Source organism: Diuraphis noxia, unplaced genomic scaffold, assembly GCF_037042655.1.
Source record: "Diuraphis noxia isolate RWA-SAM2 unplaced genomic scaffold, SU_Dnox_SAM2 contig0005, whole genome shotgun sequence".
Taxonomy (NCBI): domain Eukaryota; kingdom Metazoa; phylum Arthropoda; class Insecta; order Hemiptera; family Aphididae; genus Diuraphis; species Diuraphis noxia.
The window spans coordinates 40473738-40493858 of NW_028301715.1; the positions used below are offsets into that span (position 1 = coordinate 40473738).

The 20121-nt window shown below is 28.1% G+C and overlaps 2 protein-coding genes across 5 annotated transcripts in view; one reads left to right on the top strand and one right to left on the bottom strand.

Annotated features, from left to right (window-relative positions):
• Rbcn-3A (rabconnectin-3 alpha) overlaps positions 1-19602 on the top strand; it is a 30593-nt gene extending 10991 nt beyond the window's left edge. The window contains exons 26-48 of one of the 4 annotated variants that reach the window (XM_015516970.2): positions 57-331; positions 398-661; positions 734-841; positions 932-1121; positions 1197-1360; positions 1421-1574; positions 10805-11308; positions 11395-11562; positions 11634-11866; positions 11960-12490; positions 12562-12777; positions 12841-13099; positions 13293-13491; positions 13546-13798; positions 13867-13991; positions 14200-14353; positions 14514-14588; positions 15616-15699; positions 16176-16236; positions 16331-16539; positions 17125-17269; positions 17401-17624; positions 17703-19602. In XM_015516970.2, coding sequence (XP_015372456.2) covers positions 57-331; positions 398-661; positions 734-841; positions 932-1121; positions 1197-1360; positions 1421-1574; positions 10805-11308; positions 11395-11562; positions 11634-11866; positions 11960-12490; positions 12562-12777; positions 12841-13099; positions 13293-13491; positions 13546-13798; positions 13867-13991; positions 14200-14353; positions 14514-14588; positions 15616-15699; positions 16176-16236; positions 16331-16539; positions 17125-17269; positions 17401-17624; positions 17703-17885 — 4778 coding nt within the window. In that variant the 3' untranslated portion in view covers positions 17886-19602. The remainder of the gene's footprint in view (positions 1-56; positions 332-397; positions 662-733; positions 842-931; positions 1122-1196; positions 1361-1420; positions 1575-10804; positions 11309-11394; positions 11563-11633; positions 11867-11959; positions 12491-12561; positions 12778-12840; positions 13100-13292; positions 13492-13545; positions 13799-13866; positions 13992-14199; positions 14354-14513; positions 14589-15615; positions 15700-16175; positions 16237-16330; positions 16540-17124; positions 17270-17400; positions 17625-17702) is intronic. The other 3 variants (XM_089229600.1, XM_089229599.1, XM_089229601.1) reach the window with 3 other exon arrangements.
• On the bottom strand, positions 2915-5192 carry LOC107167787 (alpha-tocopherol transfer protein-like). The gene is made up of 6 exons (XM_015516971.2): positions 4843-5192; positions 3890-4049; positions 3553-3802; positions 3360-3470; positions 3173-3281; positions 2915-3104 (listed from the first exon to the last, which is right to left on the bottom strand). Exons 1-6 carry the CDS (start codon positions 4976-4978, stop codon positions 2947-2949), a joined length of 924 nt encoding a protein of 307 aa, XP_015372457.2. The 5' UTR covers positions 4979-5192; the 3' UTR covers positions 2915-2946.
• Positions 19603-20121: the final 519 nt, after the last annotated feature.

Here is a 20121-nt window from a genome sequence, read left to right on the forward strand (position 1 = left end):
AGTTAAAGAAAGACTAAGTTTAAGGTAGAAAAATTAATTATGATTATGTTTTTCAGATTCATTAGATGACTGTGGTCTTAGATTTTTGCTGGCAATGAAACATTACAATTATTTACTAAGATGTTTGGGTGTAGCTCAGCGTACTCAATTTCAAAAAAGAGGTATGTGTTCAGCAGATATTGCATGGGCATTCCACTCTGAAAGTGAAGAAGAACTATTACAATTGACACCTTCTTATGTACGAGGAACACCACGTTGGTCAGCATTAAAAGAATTAGGTGTTGGGTGGTGGCTCAGAAATCAGACATTATTGAGAACATGTATTGAGAAAGTAAGTTTTTATTTCAAGATATTAGTTAAAAACTAATTGTATTGATAAAAATAAAATTTGTCTCAGATCGCTAAAGCGGCATACCAGACAAACCAAGATCCTTTAGACGCTGCTATTTTTTATCTTGCAATGAAAAAGAAGTCTTTAGTTTGGGGATTATTTAGGTCTAAAAGAGATGAGCGAATGACTCAATTCTTTTCCAATAATTTTGCGGAAGACCGTTGGCGAAAGGCAGCTCTAAAAAATGCATTTGCATTACTTGGAAAACAACGATTTGAACACGCTGCTGCATTTTTCCTTTTAGCTGGAGCTCTTAGGGATGCAATTGAAGTAATTATTTCATACTTTAAAATGCATTAATTATGTATATATAATTAATATTAAAATCAAACTTATATTTAGGTATGCTTAAATAAACTAGATGACTTACAATTAGCTATGGTGATAGCTCGGTTATATGAGGGTGAAATTGATTCTACTCCACCCAGTCTTAAACGGCTTTTGTATGAGGTATATTTAAAATTAACTGATTTTTCCACTATTAAAAGACTAATTTATAACTGAATTATGTTCATTCTTAAATTAACTTAATTTTTGTAGGAAATACTTGGTTGTGATCAGAATGGTGAAAATCAAAAATTATCTATGGCTAATCCAGACCCATTCTTACGTTCTATGGCTCTTTGGATACTTAAAGATTCTACTGGAAGTCTTAATACATTAGTCCAAATGAACGTAGGTACAATGCATCCACAATATAATGATGAGGAAAAACAAGAAACTTCAGCTGGTATGTTTGAAAATTTAAAATTTAAAATACAATAAATATTTTAATCTTTAATATATATATAAATACTGTTTGTAGCTAATCCAAATGTGTTCAATTTCTATGTTTATCTCCGTACACATCCATTGTTAATAAGACACTATTTAGCATCCACGTATCAAGATAAAAAGAATCATACTGTAGTATTAGCTGGTTTTAGTTACGGTTCTGATGCTAGGTGTAGAGAAACTTCTGATCGACAAGTAACTAAAATATTGTATTTGAATTTGAAAATTGATATTGATGTATACAATTTGTTTCAGTTAATGTTAGAAGATTCCATTTCTCCTTTAGAAAGGCAACTATATTTCAAAACTGCACACGCTCATTTTAAAGCAGGATGTCCTGCACTTGCCCTTGAAGTTTTATCAAAATTACCTAGTAAAATAATGGATCCTTCTACAGAACAATCTAATAGTAAGTAAATTTATGTTTAGTTAATATTATTAAATTAAGTTAACAGTTAATCACTTAATGGTCAAGACGATTACATACAGATGATACAGATGTAGATTGATATACAGTCATCAATATTCAATATACCTTTTAAAAATAATATAATATTTATTTATTGATTAAACTAAGATAGTATTGATGAGATATTATTCATAATATACTTAAAAATTTAAATAAAACTCTCACATTCCATTTTTTTTTTTTTTTTTTTATTATTATCCATTTGATTTATAAGGGGGTAACTTTTTTTAACAATTTTCATTTTTTTGCCATTGTAAATAATATTAATTTGTTTTGATAAAATATAAAAAAAAAATGGATGTTGAGAGTATGCGCAGATGTAGTGAAACTTCTTTTAGTCATTCAACTAATAAAATATTGTGATTGTATTGAAATAAAATAAAAAGATTAAATTTTCTCAAAATAGATATCTAAATTATCTTACAAGCCAGATAAAACTAAGTTTTTGGAACCTTTTCTGTCTATTCATTAAAGACATTTATTACTTTAAGAAAAGAATCTAATCTTTTAATATCTACAATGTTTGCTATAATTGATAACCATATGTATGTATATTTTTGATTGTAAAGAATATTTATTATAGTAATTATCATTCCTAAATATTTACCATAGACATAATATTATTATGTCTATGATATTTACTTATATATACTTACTGGAATTCTTAGAAAGTATAATATTTTAAAAACCATAACACTTATAAGATTTAAAATAATTGATTGGAAAATGTGTGAAGTTGAATGGATTTCCCTGTATATACTACTTAGTACTTATATATATTTTTATACATGTTTTCTATAACTAGCTCAATAGCTCATTGAGTATATAACCTACTATTGAATAAAATCAATCCTATTTAGGGTACAATTAATATAAAGTCCTTCAAAATTGAGTGTAGGGAAAAATGTTTTAATGGAATTCAATTTTTTTAAACAATTTCATAATTATTGTATATTTAATTTTGTCCATAACTGTTTAATTTCTATATGGTTTTATTTCACTCTCATACTAACTTCAAATACATATTTATTATTCATTCATAATTACATATTTTATTTGTATTTTAAGCTTAGAATAAAGATTTGATATTATTATTTTTTTATTTATTTAAATTAAAATTAAAAAACAAAATAGTTAAATTACAATTTGAGACCCCTTTTGATACAATAAATAAATATATAACAGCTAAATGCTTATTGAAAAATAAAACATCTTGATCTATAATAAGTTCAATATCTTTTATGGTATTTATAAATTTAAATCATCTGAATTAAAAATAATTAAGTTAAAAAAATATATATTGAAAATGAGTTTAATCAATGCTTAAGTTTTTAAAAGAATGTATATTATTCTTGTCATTTTCATTGTCACCAACTGTTGTGTCTACTTCATCTTTAACAATACCATTTCTTAATTTTTCTTCATCCAAAAAATAATCCCGATTATCCAATAATTTTTGTTTCAAGATTTCTATAAATATAAAACAATACTTGTCAACAATAAAATTCCTTAACATTTTTACTCAAACTTAAATTTACCATTGGTTTCGCTCATAATTGGTGCAAGGCCACCGTAGTCCTTTGGCACGACTTTTTGAGGCAATGTTTTTATAAATTCGCCAGTTTTTGAAACTGATTTTATTATAACCTGCAATAAAAATAAGAAAATCAAATGATTTTATTGACATACAAAATTATTATATATTAGTGAAAGTGTATATCTTACTTTATTTATTAATGAAGAGCTCATGAACGGTTTCATCGTTGAAAATAGTCTTTCGGTTCCTGAGGTGACATTGAGAATATAAATTTTATCTATCACAAAAGGCGTGCCTTCCTAAAATATTTACATGTAAATCATACTTGTATAAGGTGGTGTCTGCAGGTAGTGTGCTTAAAAAAAATCAGTCGAATTTTACCTGGACGTATAACATTAAATTTCTTGCGTTTGATAGAGAGTAACGTAATGCGTGACTGAAGCTAAAATTATTAGAATCCAGTACCATTCTGTACCCCGACTTAGTACCGTATTCGACTTGATCGAGTTCAATTGCCATAAATGTGAGTTTTGACGCCACAGTTGGATAATATTGTGATGCATCCACAATTTTTAACCGCGACCATATATAACTGTAGCAACTTTCTTCGTCCGGGATTATGTTAATATTACTAAACAAACAAATTTTGATTATAAATTCCTATAAATTACCAAAATAAAACAGTTCCCATAAGATAATTATATTAATTCATGCTTACACAACATCCAATTGTTTTAGATTGAAAGGATGTGCAGGGTCTCTTGCCGAAAAGAAGGGAGTGCACTTCTTAGCTCGTAAATTATAGCACTGACGTATTACCTTTTTTGCATATTCTTTATCGTAGTTACATGCGTGCAAAAACATTATAATTTGAAGATCTGTTGAAAATAATAAGATATTTATTTTTATTATACATAATTATTATAACAAATATTTAGAAATTTATTGTCCGTTTTAATGGATTAAAATCAAATATATATATATATATATATATAGGTAGAGTAGGTTAATAATATTTACCAATTTGTTTATGTTTTCTGGACCATAAATATATAATAAATATTCACAGAAAACCAAGTTAACAGTGCAAAGGTTTTTAATTTTATAATATAGAAAATTTAACTAATACTCAAAAAAAAAATCGCCGATTAAATCGAAATTGCACATAAATATAAGTACGTGTCATAAGTAATATTTTATAAAATTTTAAAATAAGTGATATTTGTTTAAAATGTTTTTTTATAATATTTAGTAAGTACATTATGGTAAATTGTACGTGTTAAAATGTTATTATATCAGTTTTGGCATAATGTTTGATATGAAAAAATGTATTTTACATAAAAAAAATATTCATGAGTACACAGGTATGAGGTACTATAAAATATTAACGATATTATTGTCTACAAAATTGAAAGATGTTTTATTATGTAAACGTTGTATGAATTTTCTCACATAAAGTTTGTTGTTAAAAAAAATCGTTTTTGACCTTAACCTAATAGTTAAAAATTGATTTTTTTTTATAGATTCGTTCCATGAATTTTTGATGATTTATTACAACTTTTCATTGAAAATAACTTGTTTAAAATTTAAGTTAAAAATAATTAAAATATATGAGAAAATGGCATATTTTCATACTATATACTTAAATCGAATAATATGTAAAACACTCACCAATTAATTTCCCATATAAATTTATATTTTCTTTACTCCATTTTAGAAGCTCTTCTACGTCTGTTGCAGACAATTGTGGATTTTTTTCATACTCTTGCTGAGCAGTAACTTTAAAATGTTTTTCTAAAGTTTCCATTATTGTTTTTTAAAAAAAAGTACCTCAAATTTTTTTATTACAAATTTTAAGTATACGACACACACGTTAAACTATATATTAAATTATTTGATTATTATTACATATATGTACATATTAGAGAGTGGCTGTTCACTGTTCGACCTCGTTTGTGTGACTACCTCTGGAAGTCAACTCTACGTGTCTTCTATATTACATTGACCTTGAATAAAACTGGTCTTGCGTACCTCGTGCTCTGACGTATATGATTTGTTTTTAAATTTTAAAGGTTTTTGATGATTAATTTTCATCGTAAAAAAATTAATTACCCGTAATTACTTATCAGTTTTAGTGTTTTGTATTTTAATTTCGATAGTTTATAGGTAATTTATTAGTAATTTACATTTCTATAATTGTTCAGATTAAATTAATTGAATTACATCTCTAAAAATTAAAGTCATCCTACACTAGATTATACGAAATGTACTATATGTAGTCCAATTTATTTTGGGTGTTAATAATTCGCTATCAATAATTGTTGAACTAGGAATTCGCTTTAAATTTACAAGTGATGATAAATATAAAATCACGTCATACCTAATATATTTGTATGGCGCACTGTTGACCAATGAAGTGCTTAATTTGGTGGTATAAACATTTATTTTTATTTGATTATTAATTACATAATAACAATAATATGTGCAATTATTTACATAAAGTTAGATTTAAAAAAACGGATAGTAGTTTATTAATTACAGCAAGTCACTTTAGTTATCATACATAACCTTGTTGGTGATGTAGCCAATTACTGATTATTTTAAAAAGACTAGTTTCATTTGGAAGGAAAACTACTGCAATCTTGTATTATTTGTTTAAAACTCGTATCGCTGAAAGTTATACATAGTTGATAGTTTTGGTATAGCATTTAGAGCACGAAACAAATTTGCATTCAACAGAATCAATATTGTTTTGTGTTTATAGCTGTTATACGACAATGAACTGTCATATAATCAAATTTAAAGTTAAGTACATTATATGTGTTTGTATATCTACTTTTTAATAATATATCAATTTTTCTGAAATATACCTTTGCAATTTTTTACTTGCTCGTAATCTACATAAAATTAAAATATCGTAAAAACTTAGGACCAGACACAGATAATGTTCTAAACTCTAAGTTAATCTATATGTAAATTATTTGTAACATAAATGCTAACGACACTTGGTTCTACTAAACACAAATTTTCTATTATGTGCGTTGGTCTGAGAGAGAAAACAAATGGTACGTTAACATCCTCCTAACTGTGAAATATGTTGTAAAGATTAGTTATATACCTATTACTCACCGGGCCCTATATATGGATAACGATTTGGTATATGGGCTAGTTTTGATTTGAACACATCATTATTATGATCTTCTTTGAGTACCAAATATCATAAATAATATTATATATATACTACCTACCCTAAACTATCATCAATATTATTTTTGTTAGGTACGACATTCACTCATCACATATGTAGTGCTATTTAGCTACCTATGATTTGTATTCTATAATATACAATAAAGATAAAAATGTTCCCCCTCCATGTAAATATTTGTAAATCTCGCGTATTAACTAATCTGTTGCTGAACAGAACAATTTTAACATAACTTATAAATCAATAATATATATTATTTACACTAAAGTTTGTAATTTAATTATTGATTTAAAAATATATATACGTAAAAACTTAAAACTAATATATATTTTGAATCACCCACTTTATATAATGAAGCAAAAAATATTAATGATGTATAAGCTATGTAAAATGTTTAATTAAGCCCGTAATTTGGAGGTAGGGCGTGACCCAGATGCCTCATGTATACGCCACTGACGCCACTGTCGCCACTGACACTTTCAAACATATTATATTGTATTTAAATTAAAAATAAATTAAAATCAAACTTGGTTCTGCGCAAAAACGTTTATGAAATGTTAATAGGTACGGTACTCACTAGATCTGAACTAACAATACGTCATAAAGTAAACTTATAGTTATAAATGGTACAAATAATGATGAGATAAATAAAAAATATATATATTACATTATTATTTTAATTTTTTTAATTCTTATAAATCATATGGTGATATTCTTATTCGAACAATGAATCAATATTATGATAATATATGAATTTTCATTAAAAACTAACTTATTTACACCTACTTTCCCTTACCGGATTACTGCGTATTATTATTCATAACATCGTGTTGTTTCTTTTAATTATTTAACTTTCCATCATTAATTATTATAGTTTTTGGCGTTACTGCAACAAATACAAATATAATCTATTATCATTAAAATTAATTTAATTAATGCTTAGATATATCATTATTATATTTATAATAGTATAAACAAGTTTTTTTTAGGTATAAACGATAATTGAAATTTAATATTTACTTTATCTTATATTTTTATGATTTGAAAATGTTCTCAAAAAAATTAAAACAGAGGTATAAATCGTATTTTATCGATTAAATAATATTCAGTACCTAATAGCATTAGTTTTTAATACTCTTTATTATTTAATACTAGTATTTCGTATTTATAATTGTCGATTGCAGCAATAACAATAATATAATTTATCCTTATGACAACTCTCCTATTAGCTTTTGTTCTGAAAAAAAATGCTAAATACAAATCGAGTATACAATATTACTTAGGTAATGGAATATCGTAAATGTAATACCCTGCTTAAAGTATTGCTAGACATTTTTGCTAAACGATTATATTATGATAAATACCATAATTTATTTATTGTAGTATTTAATAAAACAGTAATATTATTCGAACTGACACTTTAATTCCAATAGGTACAGCTATACAGCTATTACTGTTATATACCATAATTATTATTAACTATAGTTTTGTTACGAAATATAAAATCGATATTATTCTATAAATTATTTATTTTAAACGTTTTGGAAGATTCTTTATATCCATATACTTTATACATATATCGAGATTTCATTTCATTTATCGATATTTTCTCTCAGTCCCGTGTATTTAAAATGGAGTAAAATCTTATTTTTGTGATTTACTCATTGTGGTTAATTATTGCATCAATTTAAAATTAGTTTATGGAATGAAGAGTTCTAAGTATCCACCTTTTTATTTTTATTACTACCTATTACTTCACTTGTTACTGTTCTTTTTTGAAACAGATTGAATAAAACATTGTAAAAAAAGTATCTACTTATTCATTAAATTTCGTTTTTAAAAATCAAATATCATCAATATTTTTAAAATTATTTAATAATCACTTATAAACCGTTATCTGATCAACCTCTATTTTCAAATCTTAGCTTTACAAATGTTAACGCGTTTTTAACTCCAAAATAATTGTCAAATTTTTGGGATTATGTCAGCAAAAAAACTGATCATACATTTTCAATATTTTTAAGATGCTAAAAGTAGCTGATGGCTTATAAGATTTATAGTTTGTACTACGTTTTCAAGTTCTTCGACATAGAAAAAAAGTTATATCAAAATTGACAAAATTTGTAGAAAAAAACATTAAACACTTTTTTAATTTTTCCTGATTATTTTGAAAAGTATCGGATATTTTTTCATCAAGGTTAAATACTGAGGCATTTTCCTACTCTTTTTCTAAAGAACTCATAGTTGTAGAACCGAATTAATACAATCAAGCCAATCAGCGAAACTCAGAATCTAAAACTAATTCATTTATTATACAGTAATAATTTAATTACTTCAGTATGCAACGATTATACAATAGACAAACTACTAAATTGGAAACATAAAAGGTTTTTTATAATTTACAACTAATTTCTGTGATTACATTTATCCCGACATCGTTCTGTATTATTTTATTCTGATATTCATATCATGATAAGTATAAATATAGGAAAAGATTCTAAAATAAAACATTTTCCGTAAGTCCAATAGTATCGATATATCACTATATAATGTATTGAACTTTTAACTAAAATCCTTTTTTATATTATGCATCTTCTAAGTGTATAATATATATCAAGTAGGTCTGTATATGATTTTATATATTATTCAGTTAGAATAGTATAGTTTTAGTAAGACTATTGGTTTTGGAGACGTCTGTACCTACCTACCTACCACTTATGTCATTATTATATAATCCGTAGAATTATTGTAAAAACTTTATTTGATATACGCCTACAGCTTAATTTTTTTAAACTAATGTGCTGAAGATCCGCTTCGATAGTAAATCAGTAATCACTATAATTGTGGTTAATATCTATATTTATCAATATATACTTCGCGTCTTCGCACTATTTTTTAGGTTGATTTCGATTTCTATTCCTGTAACATAAACTTACTACGATTAGTCATATGTATTATAGTGGTTAATAATTTATCAAAGTAACATGTGGAGAAATTCGTGAAAATCGAAGCCCTTCCCCTGCTTCCTTTTTCCATCGAATATAACTGGGAATCCCCCTACCTGCCAATAAAATCAATCGTTTGACCTAATGACTCCCATAGTGTCGGATCATTAATTTTACAACTATGTACATTTTATGGGTTAGGTTTGGTTATTATGTATTTATTATAAATCATATTTGTAAATTATAATATATGAATATGATCAATATTTACTAAACTACAACAATTTTCAATCGTTTTCTGCTTTCCGCATAATATTCTCTTAATAGGATATAGCTGACTGAAGAGGCATATGGTAATTGTTTCAAATTTCAATCAACCATCGTTCAGTTTACAACACAAATACTATTATGAGTTAAAATATAAAATAATTGATTATTAATTTAAAATTGTTGTCATAATAGTATTAGTATATGTAATAAGTTTAATAAATAAATTATTGATTATGTATGTGCTAGATAGTACATAAATAGTTCATGCTGTCCACAAAATGATATGTATAATATATTATATCATCAGACATATCTGTGATTGAATATAGTAATATCAGAAACTGTAAAATTATAAAAAAAATTAAGAAGTAATATATTTAGGGGAAGCTGGGATCTAAGATTTCAAGGTCTGATCCAGAGTAGGTTCTTACCATCGTTGCAACTATATAATATTTGGATGAATGTAGGGATAGTAGGACTTCTAAATTTTTGACAAAGTTATGTTTGATTTGAATTTTAGAATAAATTGTACCTTGATAAATGTCTTTATATTGTATTTTATTTGCTTTATAGCATTTAATATGTACTAAAATCGTAATACGTTGTTCGTACGTTTGAAATTATGATACATACTAGTTCTGAAGTTATAATCAGTAAGGTTAGAAATTCATAAAAATTGTTCTAATTACATATTAAAACCAAGAATAATGACTTAATTTATTTTCTTGTTACTAATTTTAAATATTTTACTCGTGGATACTTGAAACTTTTAGATTATAGGTATTATTATATTTTATATACTATAACATTTTCAAATGCTATTTTTTCCGATAAAATTACCTACTAGTTGTAGTACTAATGCTTAATAGTAAAATAAATTACTTAAAACACACAATAGTATCATAAAATATACTAAGTAATATTATAGACTATAGACAGATAGACTTCTTCACTCAAAATTGTTTTTATATGCTACAACTGCTACAAGTTCAAATTTAACTCAACCATTACAGTGATTCTATATTCCTAATGTACAGCACAGCATTTCCCACTTACAAAAAGAGTAACCCTTCTATGCAACAATCAGACCATGATATAATACCTATACAAATTTAACTGAACCATACTATACAAAATATTAAAAAATAGTTTTTAATTATTTTTTATTGTATATATTGTCAAGTTATTTACAATCTATTAATATTTTATTAAGGTTTGGTCAGCACACCTACCCGAAGTCGTGACATTCGTATAGATACCGGTATCTTCATGCATTATGACATAGAGCAAAAACCTGTGGAATCCGTCAATCTAGATGTTGTTATGAATAATACTGTGACTGCTGAAGAAATAGATTGGTCTACACCTGTAATGAAACCTAAAGATGAGCTTGTACTGGACTGGAGCGATAAAGAAGATGACGACGATGACGATGAAATAACAGTGGAAGAACCAAAGAAAATTGCCAAACAAGAATCTGTTGAAAGTGAAAAATCAAAATCTGATTCAAAAGCATGTAATCTTGATGTAATGGCACAACAACTAAAATTTGTTGCTTGCCTGAAAATACTTATGGAAGAACTATCCACTTTGGCTACTGGATACGAGGTAGATGGTGGAGAGCTAAGATATCATTTATACTTATGGCTCGAGAGAGAAGTTGATGCTCTAAGACACTTATGCAACTATAGTTCCAAAGATTCAATGATTGTTCAATGTAAGTATACAGTTTGTAATTTATCATGATTTGCTCACATGTTTATTAATAAATTAATGTTTACAATATTATAATATTTCATCTAGATGAGGGAGGCCTTGAAACATCAATTTTGGATAATCGGGAATTTACATCAACGCCTACGCTAAAAAATTCTGTTGACAAACCAACTTTGCATGATATTTTACTTGCTGAGAAAATTGATTTTGAAGCAAAGGTTCAAAGAGCAGCTAGAAGAAAAAAATGGCTCAAGGGTACTAAAATTAGTTGTTAAGAAATAAATTAAAAAATTGACATTTATATACTGTTAAAATTTTTAACACAGAAAACGAAACCTTATTGAGAACATTACTAAGCTATTGTAGTTTGCATGGAGCCGGAGGTGGTGGTTTGGCATCAGTTCGGATGGAACTAGTACTTCTATTACAAGAATTACAACAAGAAAAAACTCAACAACAGTTACTGTCTCCACTGCCGTTCCCCACTACTTTGCCGCTATTGTCTGCAAGTGTTGCTTGTAACAAAACTGTGATAGCTGATCCTGTCCGATACCTTCAGGTAAATTATTCAATATTCCTTTGTAAAGATTTTTTTTTATGTGTAATTTGTTAATATTTGATTAATATAATATGGCAACTTATTTTTATTTAGGCTCAAGCACATGATATGTTACAAACGGTCATTGATATTAGATGTCCTCCTTTATTGACAAGAATAGACCTTAGTTATTTATTTGTTCTAAGGGATCTGTCAGTGGCTTTATCAGCTTGTTTTTATCAATCCCTCTGTGATAGTGACACAATTGCTGAAAGTTATCAATCAGGTGCTGACAATCCAACATATTGTAGCTATCTCATTGCAGCCAAAAATAGAAAACGTCGCTACAGTATTGATGAGCCAATTAAAGTGACCACTCCACCTTCAAAATGGCCTGGAGTTTCAAGTCTACGGGCATTATTAGCACATGATAAAGATGAGGACGCACCAAAGTTAAACACTTTGTTATGTGAAGCTTTTGTTGCTACTTATATGGGTTTATTAGTATATGCATTTGCCACATGTGATTGTCATATATTATACCGATTAGTTGGTCAGAAATTTTCTGAAAATACATGGAGCACACTTTTTGGAGGTGGTGTTAAAAAACTTTTAAAAGTTGCACCTACAGCTCCCAAAAGTCGAGTGAGTAAAATTAATAATTATTTTGATTCATGTATTTAATTAAATCTGTACTATTTGTCAAAATTGCTTAGCCTAATAGCTTAGAACGAGAGAATAGCGCAAGCAGTGATATTGGTGTATGGACAGCAGTTACAAGCTTAACTAAACAAAAAGTACGATTAAATATGAAACTTCTTGGTCAATTTGTTGGTTCTCCTGGTACGCCTACTATAAAAGAAGATAAACCAACTTATAGAGAACATTTTGTTCCTCCTGAAATGTCTATGATATCATATTTTTTGAACAAAGTAAGCAAATATATTATACTTTTTTATTTAGTTTTTATCATGTGTGTTTTGCCAAATGTTTAGCCAAATTTAGCTAGTGAAGTACAAGATGTAGATTATGATTCAGCAGACAGCGCTGTTTCTGATTTGTCAGAAGATGAAGATGAAGATGGCGACATTTTTGACAATACTCAAGACAACAAAAGCAAAACTGATAAAACTGAAAACACTGAACACTCAAATCCTTACAGTTATGCTTGGATGGTAATGCGATTAGCTATAATGCAGTTGGTCCAAGAGCAATTGCATGCGTTCCTCACAGTCGCTGCCATTGATCTCCAAGGTAATAAAAAATAAAAATAAAACTGAACATTTTAAATCACTTTTTATTTATTTTTCTTATTAATTTATAAGTTTATTAACTTCCAATTATGAGTAATTTACAGAACCCAAAAATTATCTATCATTTATAAATGCAATATGATACTAATTCATATTAATAAAATTAATGCTTAAATATACAATTTTGTGTTCAGAATTACCAGTCAGCAGTCCATTGATACACGGCACTCTTAGAGTAGTTAGCCAATGGCAAGAGATTTTAAAGGAAGAACTAGAATCCAAAGGGCCCCCACCTGTTGATTACATACCTGGTTGCTTTGTGGAACAAGCTACCACAGGCCCACCAATTAATAAATATAGAACACTTTTGGATAAAGCAAATACTCCATTTCAGTAAGTACTTTGTATAAATTCATATGTTGTATTTTTAATTACATTTTTGTTTAGCCCTCGTCATGGATCAGCAGCTCCAGCTAGACGATTATGGAACTTTTTAGTTCGCCAAGAATTTGTTCAAGATCTTTTCATCCGTAGTATATTCAGTCGTCAACCACGTGCGGCGGGAAGTTCTACTCTACCAACTATGAATCAAGAAGTCAAATCGTGTTCTGGAAGCGAAACACCCAATCCACATTTGCCAGATCCTGTGAGAATTATTCATAAAGAACAAGACTCAATATCTGCTTTTTGCCTTAATTTGGTTTGTTTTTATTTTAAATTTAAACATACTACTTAAATTCATTTAAAAAAACTATTTTTTTATTGCAGGCAAACAGTAGTCTCCTTGCACTGGCGACTCCTCGAGAAATACAAGAAATGGACATATCGTTATTACTTGAATCACCTTCTTGGCTAGAAGATGAATGTGAATTTGACCTTGTCAATCTGTCTAGGTTAGTTAAGTCTTTAAATTTATTATATTCAAGAACTAACTGGTTTAGGATGTTTTATATAGACTTTTAATTAATTTTTAAATCTTTGGTCCAAATTTTCCGACCTGCTACTGATTATATTAAATTAATATTAATTAAAAATTATATTGACTGTTGATTCCTAATTAATAATGTTATTAATAACTGATTTCATAATTAAAATGAATAGAGACCATGAACATCAACCATCTAGTTTCCTAGTAATTCAAACATCTATTGATCGTCCTCTTCAAACATCTCCTGGTACCATTATTGTTAATCCACTGCCGACAAGTCCCAGTGTTACCGGATTAGCTGGCCAGACTGGACGAGGAGCATCTGTGGTAAGTCATCATTATACTTTAGTTCTCAACATTCTATTTTCAACCAAATAGAAAATTATATTGATTATTGGGGCTAAAGAGTAAAATTAAATTGTATAGTAATTGTGAATTCAAAAGCGTTATGTGCAGTACGTGAATGTTTTGTTTTCTATGTAATAAGGTACAACAAAAGAGCATACAAAGTTACAGCGACGGAGGGACGAGAGCAATTAAAAGCTCAAAAAATATTATGTCGGTAAGAGGCTATTAATTGTTGCGAGCGTGGGCTTTCATTATCATCTGCCGTGTTTTTCTTCTGTGTAAAATAATTTGATCTATTATCTATTAAAAAATAATAATTTTTAAATTTTCTCAACAAATATCTTCAGGTGCCAGAGTAAAAAGCTTTGTATTCTTTAAGCTTCCCAATTCTTAAGAGCTACAAATTTTAGAACAAGCGCTTACAAACTTAAAAACACTTACCTCTCACTTTTACATATTGTTTTCAGCTATTTATTCTAATCAATTAAATAATTTGTAAACATCAGTGGTGGCTCGTCAGGGAGAGTCTTTGAGACTCAATTGTGTATGCAAATTTCATATGCATGACAAGGCGGGGATAGATTGTTTACTGTATAGATGTTATTCCAGCACATTGAGACTAGACTCATTCAAAGTTTCTGACGTTCGCATCTCGATCGTCACGTATTTTTCTGTGAACACAAAAACCTGCACGCTGCAGCGTATCGTACTGTCATCCGTATCAGAGTATCAGACCATTGAATTTAGTTATTTGACAATTTGATATTGTATCGCCCCGACGCCCCGTGTAGTAATGATGTTATTATTATTTATTATTGATATTACAAGTCACAAACTTGATTATTTTTTTTTTAATTTAATAAATTACATTAAACATTTTTTGTCTCCCGAATGAATTTACATGCGAGCCGCCACTGGTAAATATAGACTTCACTGATCTTAATAATTTATTATAATAATAAAAACTTATGTATTTTACTCTTATAAAAATGTATTCTTGCCTAAACATTGTACATAATAAAATAATAATTATTATAATTAATGTTATAATATTGTGTAGAGGTACGCCTGTTTTGTTTTTTGTTTGTTATTGTTTTTTATTTTATTTATTTTTTCCCAGAAGGCTTATCTCTAAAACACTGTTAAAATAATAATATTACTTGAATTGCATAAATGCTTTAACAATACATCATTTGTTTTTAAAATATTGTCATTATTATTGTGTGTCACATTGCTATCAGATGAAGGGACTGAATTTCCCCGGTTGTCACGACCCACGTTTCTGTCAGTTTGTCTGTGACCGCAGTCGACTCCTGCTCAGACCGGTGCGTTGAATTTGATGAAATAATTTTTTTTTAAATCAATTTAAAAACTGAGTGTTTCTCCGTGTTATGATTTTATATGTGCGCATTTTAGAGCTTCGACATGATTTGAGCAACCTTATTTATAAAGTTGCTCTTGTTTGGATTTTTTATTTATTTTTTTCTGTTTTTTTTTTCTGTAGAATAGACAAGATTTTTTGTGTGTCGCTTGATGATGCTTGAAATGTTACAATCAAAAACGTATAATAATCCTAGAAGTGTTAGCTAATATTATAATACCTGTTTATTATATTATGTAAAACAATAAAAAAAAAAAAATACCTCATCAACGTTGTACATACACATTGTAAAAAAAAATTATCATTAACCATAATACTTAACATGTACATATATTTTAATCATTTATATTTTTGCCTATTTATCTAATACTTTGATTTGGTTTTTGGTTTTTTTTTTACTTTTTCACATTTTTTGTTTAGGTGATGAAACATCGCGTGGACAACATTCGGAGGATATGTCCACATCCTTTGCTACCTGTGTGTTAGTAAATCATTACACGGTTTATTCGCGTGATATTTTCGATAAACCTCGTAGTAGAAAAGTAAATAATTTAAAACGAATGTATTCCGATTAGATTTGACGGGTTCGCAAGATGGTTCGGTGCATATTTGGGAGTGGGGTCATCCTCAAACAGTGGCCGAACCTCGGGCAGCCGGTACGTTTGCAAAAGTCACCAGGGTGCGGTTTTCACAACACGGCAACAAATTTGGTGTAGCCGACGGCGACGGAAATTTATCCCTGTTTAATGTCGGTCTCACGTCGTCCAACTACAGGCCATTTTATGTAAGTGCAGTCAGTTATAATTCCCTCTATAATTCATGATGCCTTGAGCGTGTACTCGATGTCTCGATATGTGACGTCGCGTCGTTTTGATCGAAACCAGGACGAAAAGTCTGAGCACACTTTTCAAGTCTGACGCATTATTAAATTAGCAAAATTAAAATGTTAAAAAATAATCAAATATACCTACCTTTGTCTTATGCAATATAATATTATTTGAATATTATTTCTTGTATCTACTTACAATTTACAAAATAGTACCTGTTATAGTGTTATTGTTCCATATAAAAAGTCAAAATTAATAAATAATAATATTGATTTAGCTACCTAGTAGATAATCTAAAATTACCTATATGGCTATATAAACGCATGGGTTTAACATCAGTTTGTGATACTTATGCACATGCAGTTAGTTTACCTACCTATGGTGGATTTCCATTATGTTGTTTTTTTTACATTTTTTTATGGAACAATGTTAAATATTGAAGTATTAGGAATAATTAATGATTGTTTGATTCGACTGTAAAAAAACTAGTCTGAATTTTTGACCAATTAATCCATCTAAGTGTACTTAATTTTTTCTTCAAGACATTCCCTTGCCATAATAAAGTTACCAGCGACTTTGTGTTCCTCGGTTCGTGCAGTCTCATCGCCACGACCGGCCATTCGTCAGAAAACAGAAACGTTGCATTGTGGGACACACTGTTGCCGCACAAAAAATCACTAGTCACGGGTAATAATACGATATAATATATTTAATATATTGTTCTTAAACATCCCCCCCCCCCCCGCCACACCAGTCGAGGCCTTAAACGTAATTACTCGACTGAATGTTTTTTACTTTTTATTTTTTTCCATCGTTAGCTTTCGTGTGTCACGAGCAAGGTTCGACGTGTATCGGATTTGCTCCACAGCATCAAGTGATAGTCACCGGTGGACGAAAAGGTGACATATGCATATTCGATGTTCGCGGCGGAAGTGGTTCGATAAAGCACCGTTACTTGGGTCATGATTCGTGTCTTAAATGCATGACCATCGACCCACACGAACAATTTTATTGCACCGGAGCAGCAGACGGAGACATCAAAGTAAACGCACTAGCTGCATTTCTTGCTGTCATTGCAGGGTGACTGTTGGACACATATTTTCAACTGTATGCTTTTCAGATTTGGAATTTGTCCTCCCATCAGTTGATGTACACATTCCCCGCCGAACACGCTCGTTCCAGTTTCTTCAAGCACATCGGTCAAGGCGTCACACAGCTACAAGTGGACTCGTCTGCAAGACTGTTCTCGTGCGGAGCGGACGGTTCGATGAAAGTCAGACAGCTCCCGGACAGGTATCATTAAAGGGATTTAACATGAACGGTTTGATTTATCCCAACCATAACTGTTATTCAAATATTGATATCTAATCGATTCGTTAAAAAGTAATAGTTAAAAAATATGTAGTCACACATACCACAGAACTAGTCAAAATAATACAATTCTGAAGGGAAATATTGCTTATTTAAACAATTTTCTGTTGTTATATTTGTGTTTAAATTATAAACTTGTGTGTATTAACGAGATTCATCGGAAGTTATTTTAGTTCTTATTTTTACTAGTAAAATATTAGGAAATATATTTTTAAAACACCATATTATTATTAAATAATTTAGAGAAATTGTAACTTTGAAATGTGCAATAATAATGTATTCATTTTTTTATTGTTACACTTCAATAGCTATTATTTATTAATTGATACCTATCAGCAATAAATAAAACATATTTTATAATTATAAACCTTTATAAATATATATTGAGATTACTTCATCAGTAGTTCTCCTTTAGTAAGGCGATGATATTTAATACTTTATAATCTTAACAACAAATCTTTAACCATTTTAATATTTTAATCCAGTATTATAAAAGTTCTCATATTTTAATACTTTTATCTACTATATTGTCTCTATTCAACCAAAAAATAATAATACTTTAAATAATATTCACTTATTTATACTATTATTTGAGTTATTCAAATATTTTATTAAATGCATAGCGATGGATTGATATGTTATTCAAAAATTAGAGATATAATATACTATTGTAATAGAAACGTAATATTATGTTACATATTATTATTATAACTGAAAAATCAAATATATTCATACAAATTGTAAAAAAGTCATAATAATTGATAATAATTTTAGCTGTATAATTATCTACGGTACAATTAATAATGTACCTAGTGCAGGTTTTTATTATTGTGTACGGGTCTTCTGTGATTTTTTTTATTAATTTAAAGTTAGTTTGTTTTTATTTATCATGTAGTTTATTATGCAAGTTTGAGTGTTTTTCATTTTAGATCAAGACTTTTGACAATAAAAGAATAGCAACCATTTGTTAAAAACATTATGCAATATTTTTTTTAACTATCAAGTTTCATGTATACTATACATAAATGTTTCTAAGTACCTATTTTATCCTGACAAATTTATTTGGCTTCACATAACATATTATGTTTTATCCACCTCGGCTTCTATTTTATTTTATCTAATTTAAAAAAATGTGTGTTACTACAATATAAGTTATCATATTATTATTATTATTATTATTATTATTACTTTTAAATAAAACATAATTATACCATGTTGTTGACTTATTTGAACTTGTTTTTATTTTTATTTTGAAAAATTTTTTCATATTCAATTATTTTCCAATCCATAAATACTAAACAACTAACAAATTATTTTTAAATATCATATGTTTTTTAATTATGTATAGACGGTATAGTTATGAATTTCAAAATTTAGTTTAATGTTACACATTTGAAATATTTCTCTATACAGATAAATATAAAAAAACTAAAAACAGAATGTCTATATCAAGATATTTACACCACTTAAAAATGAAACTTTAATTTTTTAATTTTACAGTGATGTGTGTTTTTTTTTGTGTGTCTCAACTTCAGTAGCTTTTCCGGTTAGAAAGTGAATCTAGTAGTGCATTGGAGAAGTCAAATTTTGAAATGTCCAGTAGTTTTCAAAAGTACCGGGAAAATTAAAAAAAAAATAAAACAAATTACCCTAGACACCTACAATTTTCACTGAATGTTTATACTGGCATTTTCTATACTTGATAAAATTTTTAAAATATTTCAATTTTTTTTGAAGATATCTATAGACATTTTAAATTAAGTTTTATGATGTATGAAACAGATTTTGTATATGAAAAGCATTGACTGGTGCCCAAAAATTATGCATTTTCATTCAAATTTAGGCCCAACTATTTTTTTTAGGTTGTGTACCTGCTGTATGTTTTTTCAATATAAAATTTAATTATATTGTCGATATAAATATAATTTAAATTTAAAAAAAAAGCGGCTAAGTGGATGTGGCTCTGCTGTACATTAGGTGGTGGGGTGGACCTCTGAATAGGGTAGGTTAGATTTGAATGCAATGATAGGTATCATTGTATACGAAAAACGATTCTGAACGGAGATGATTTGTCAGTCTAGGTTATATTATATTTAAATATTGTCATATATTCTATTTTGAAACAAATATTTTATTTTTCAATTAGAATTCATTTTGCATAAGGCATG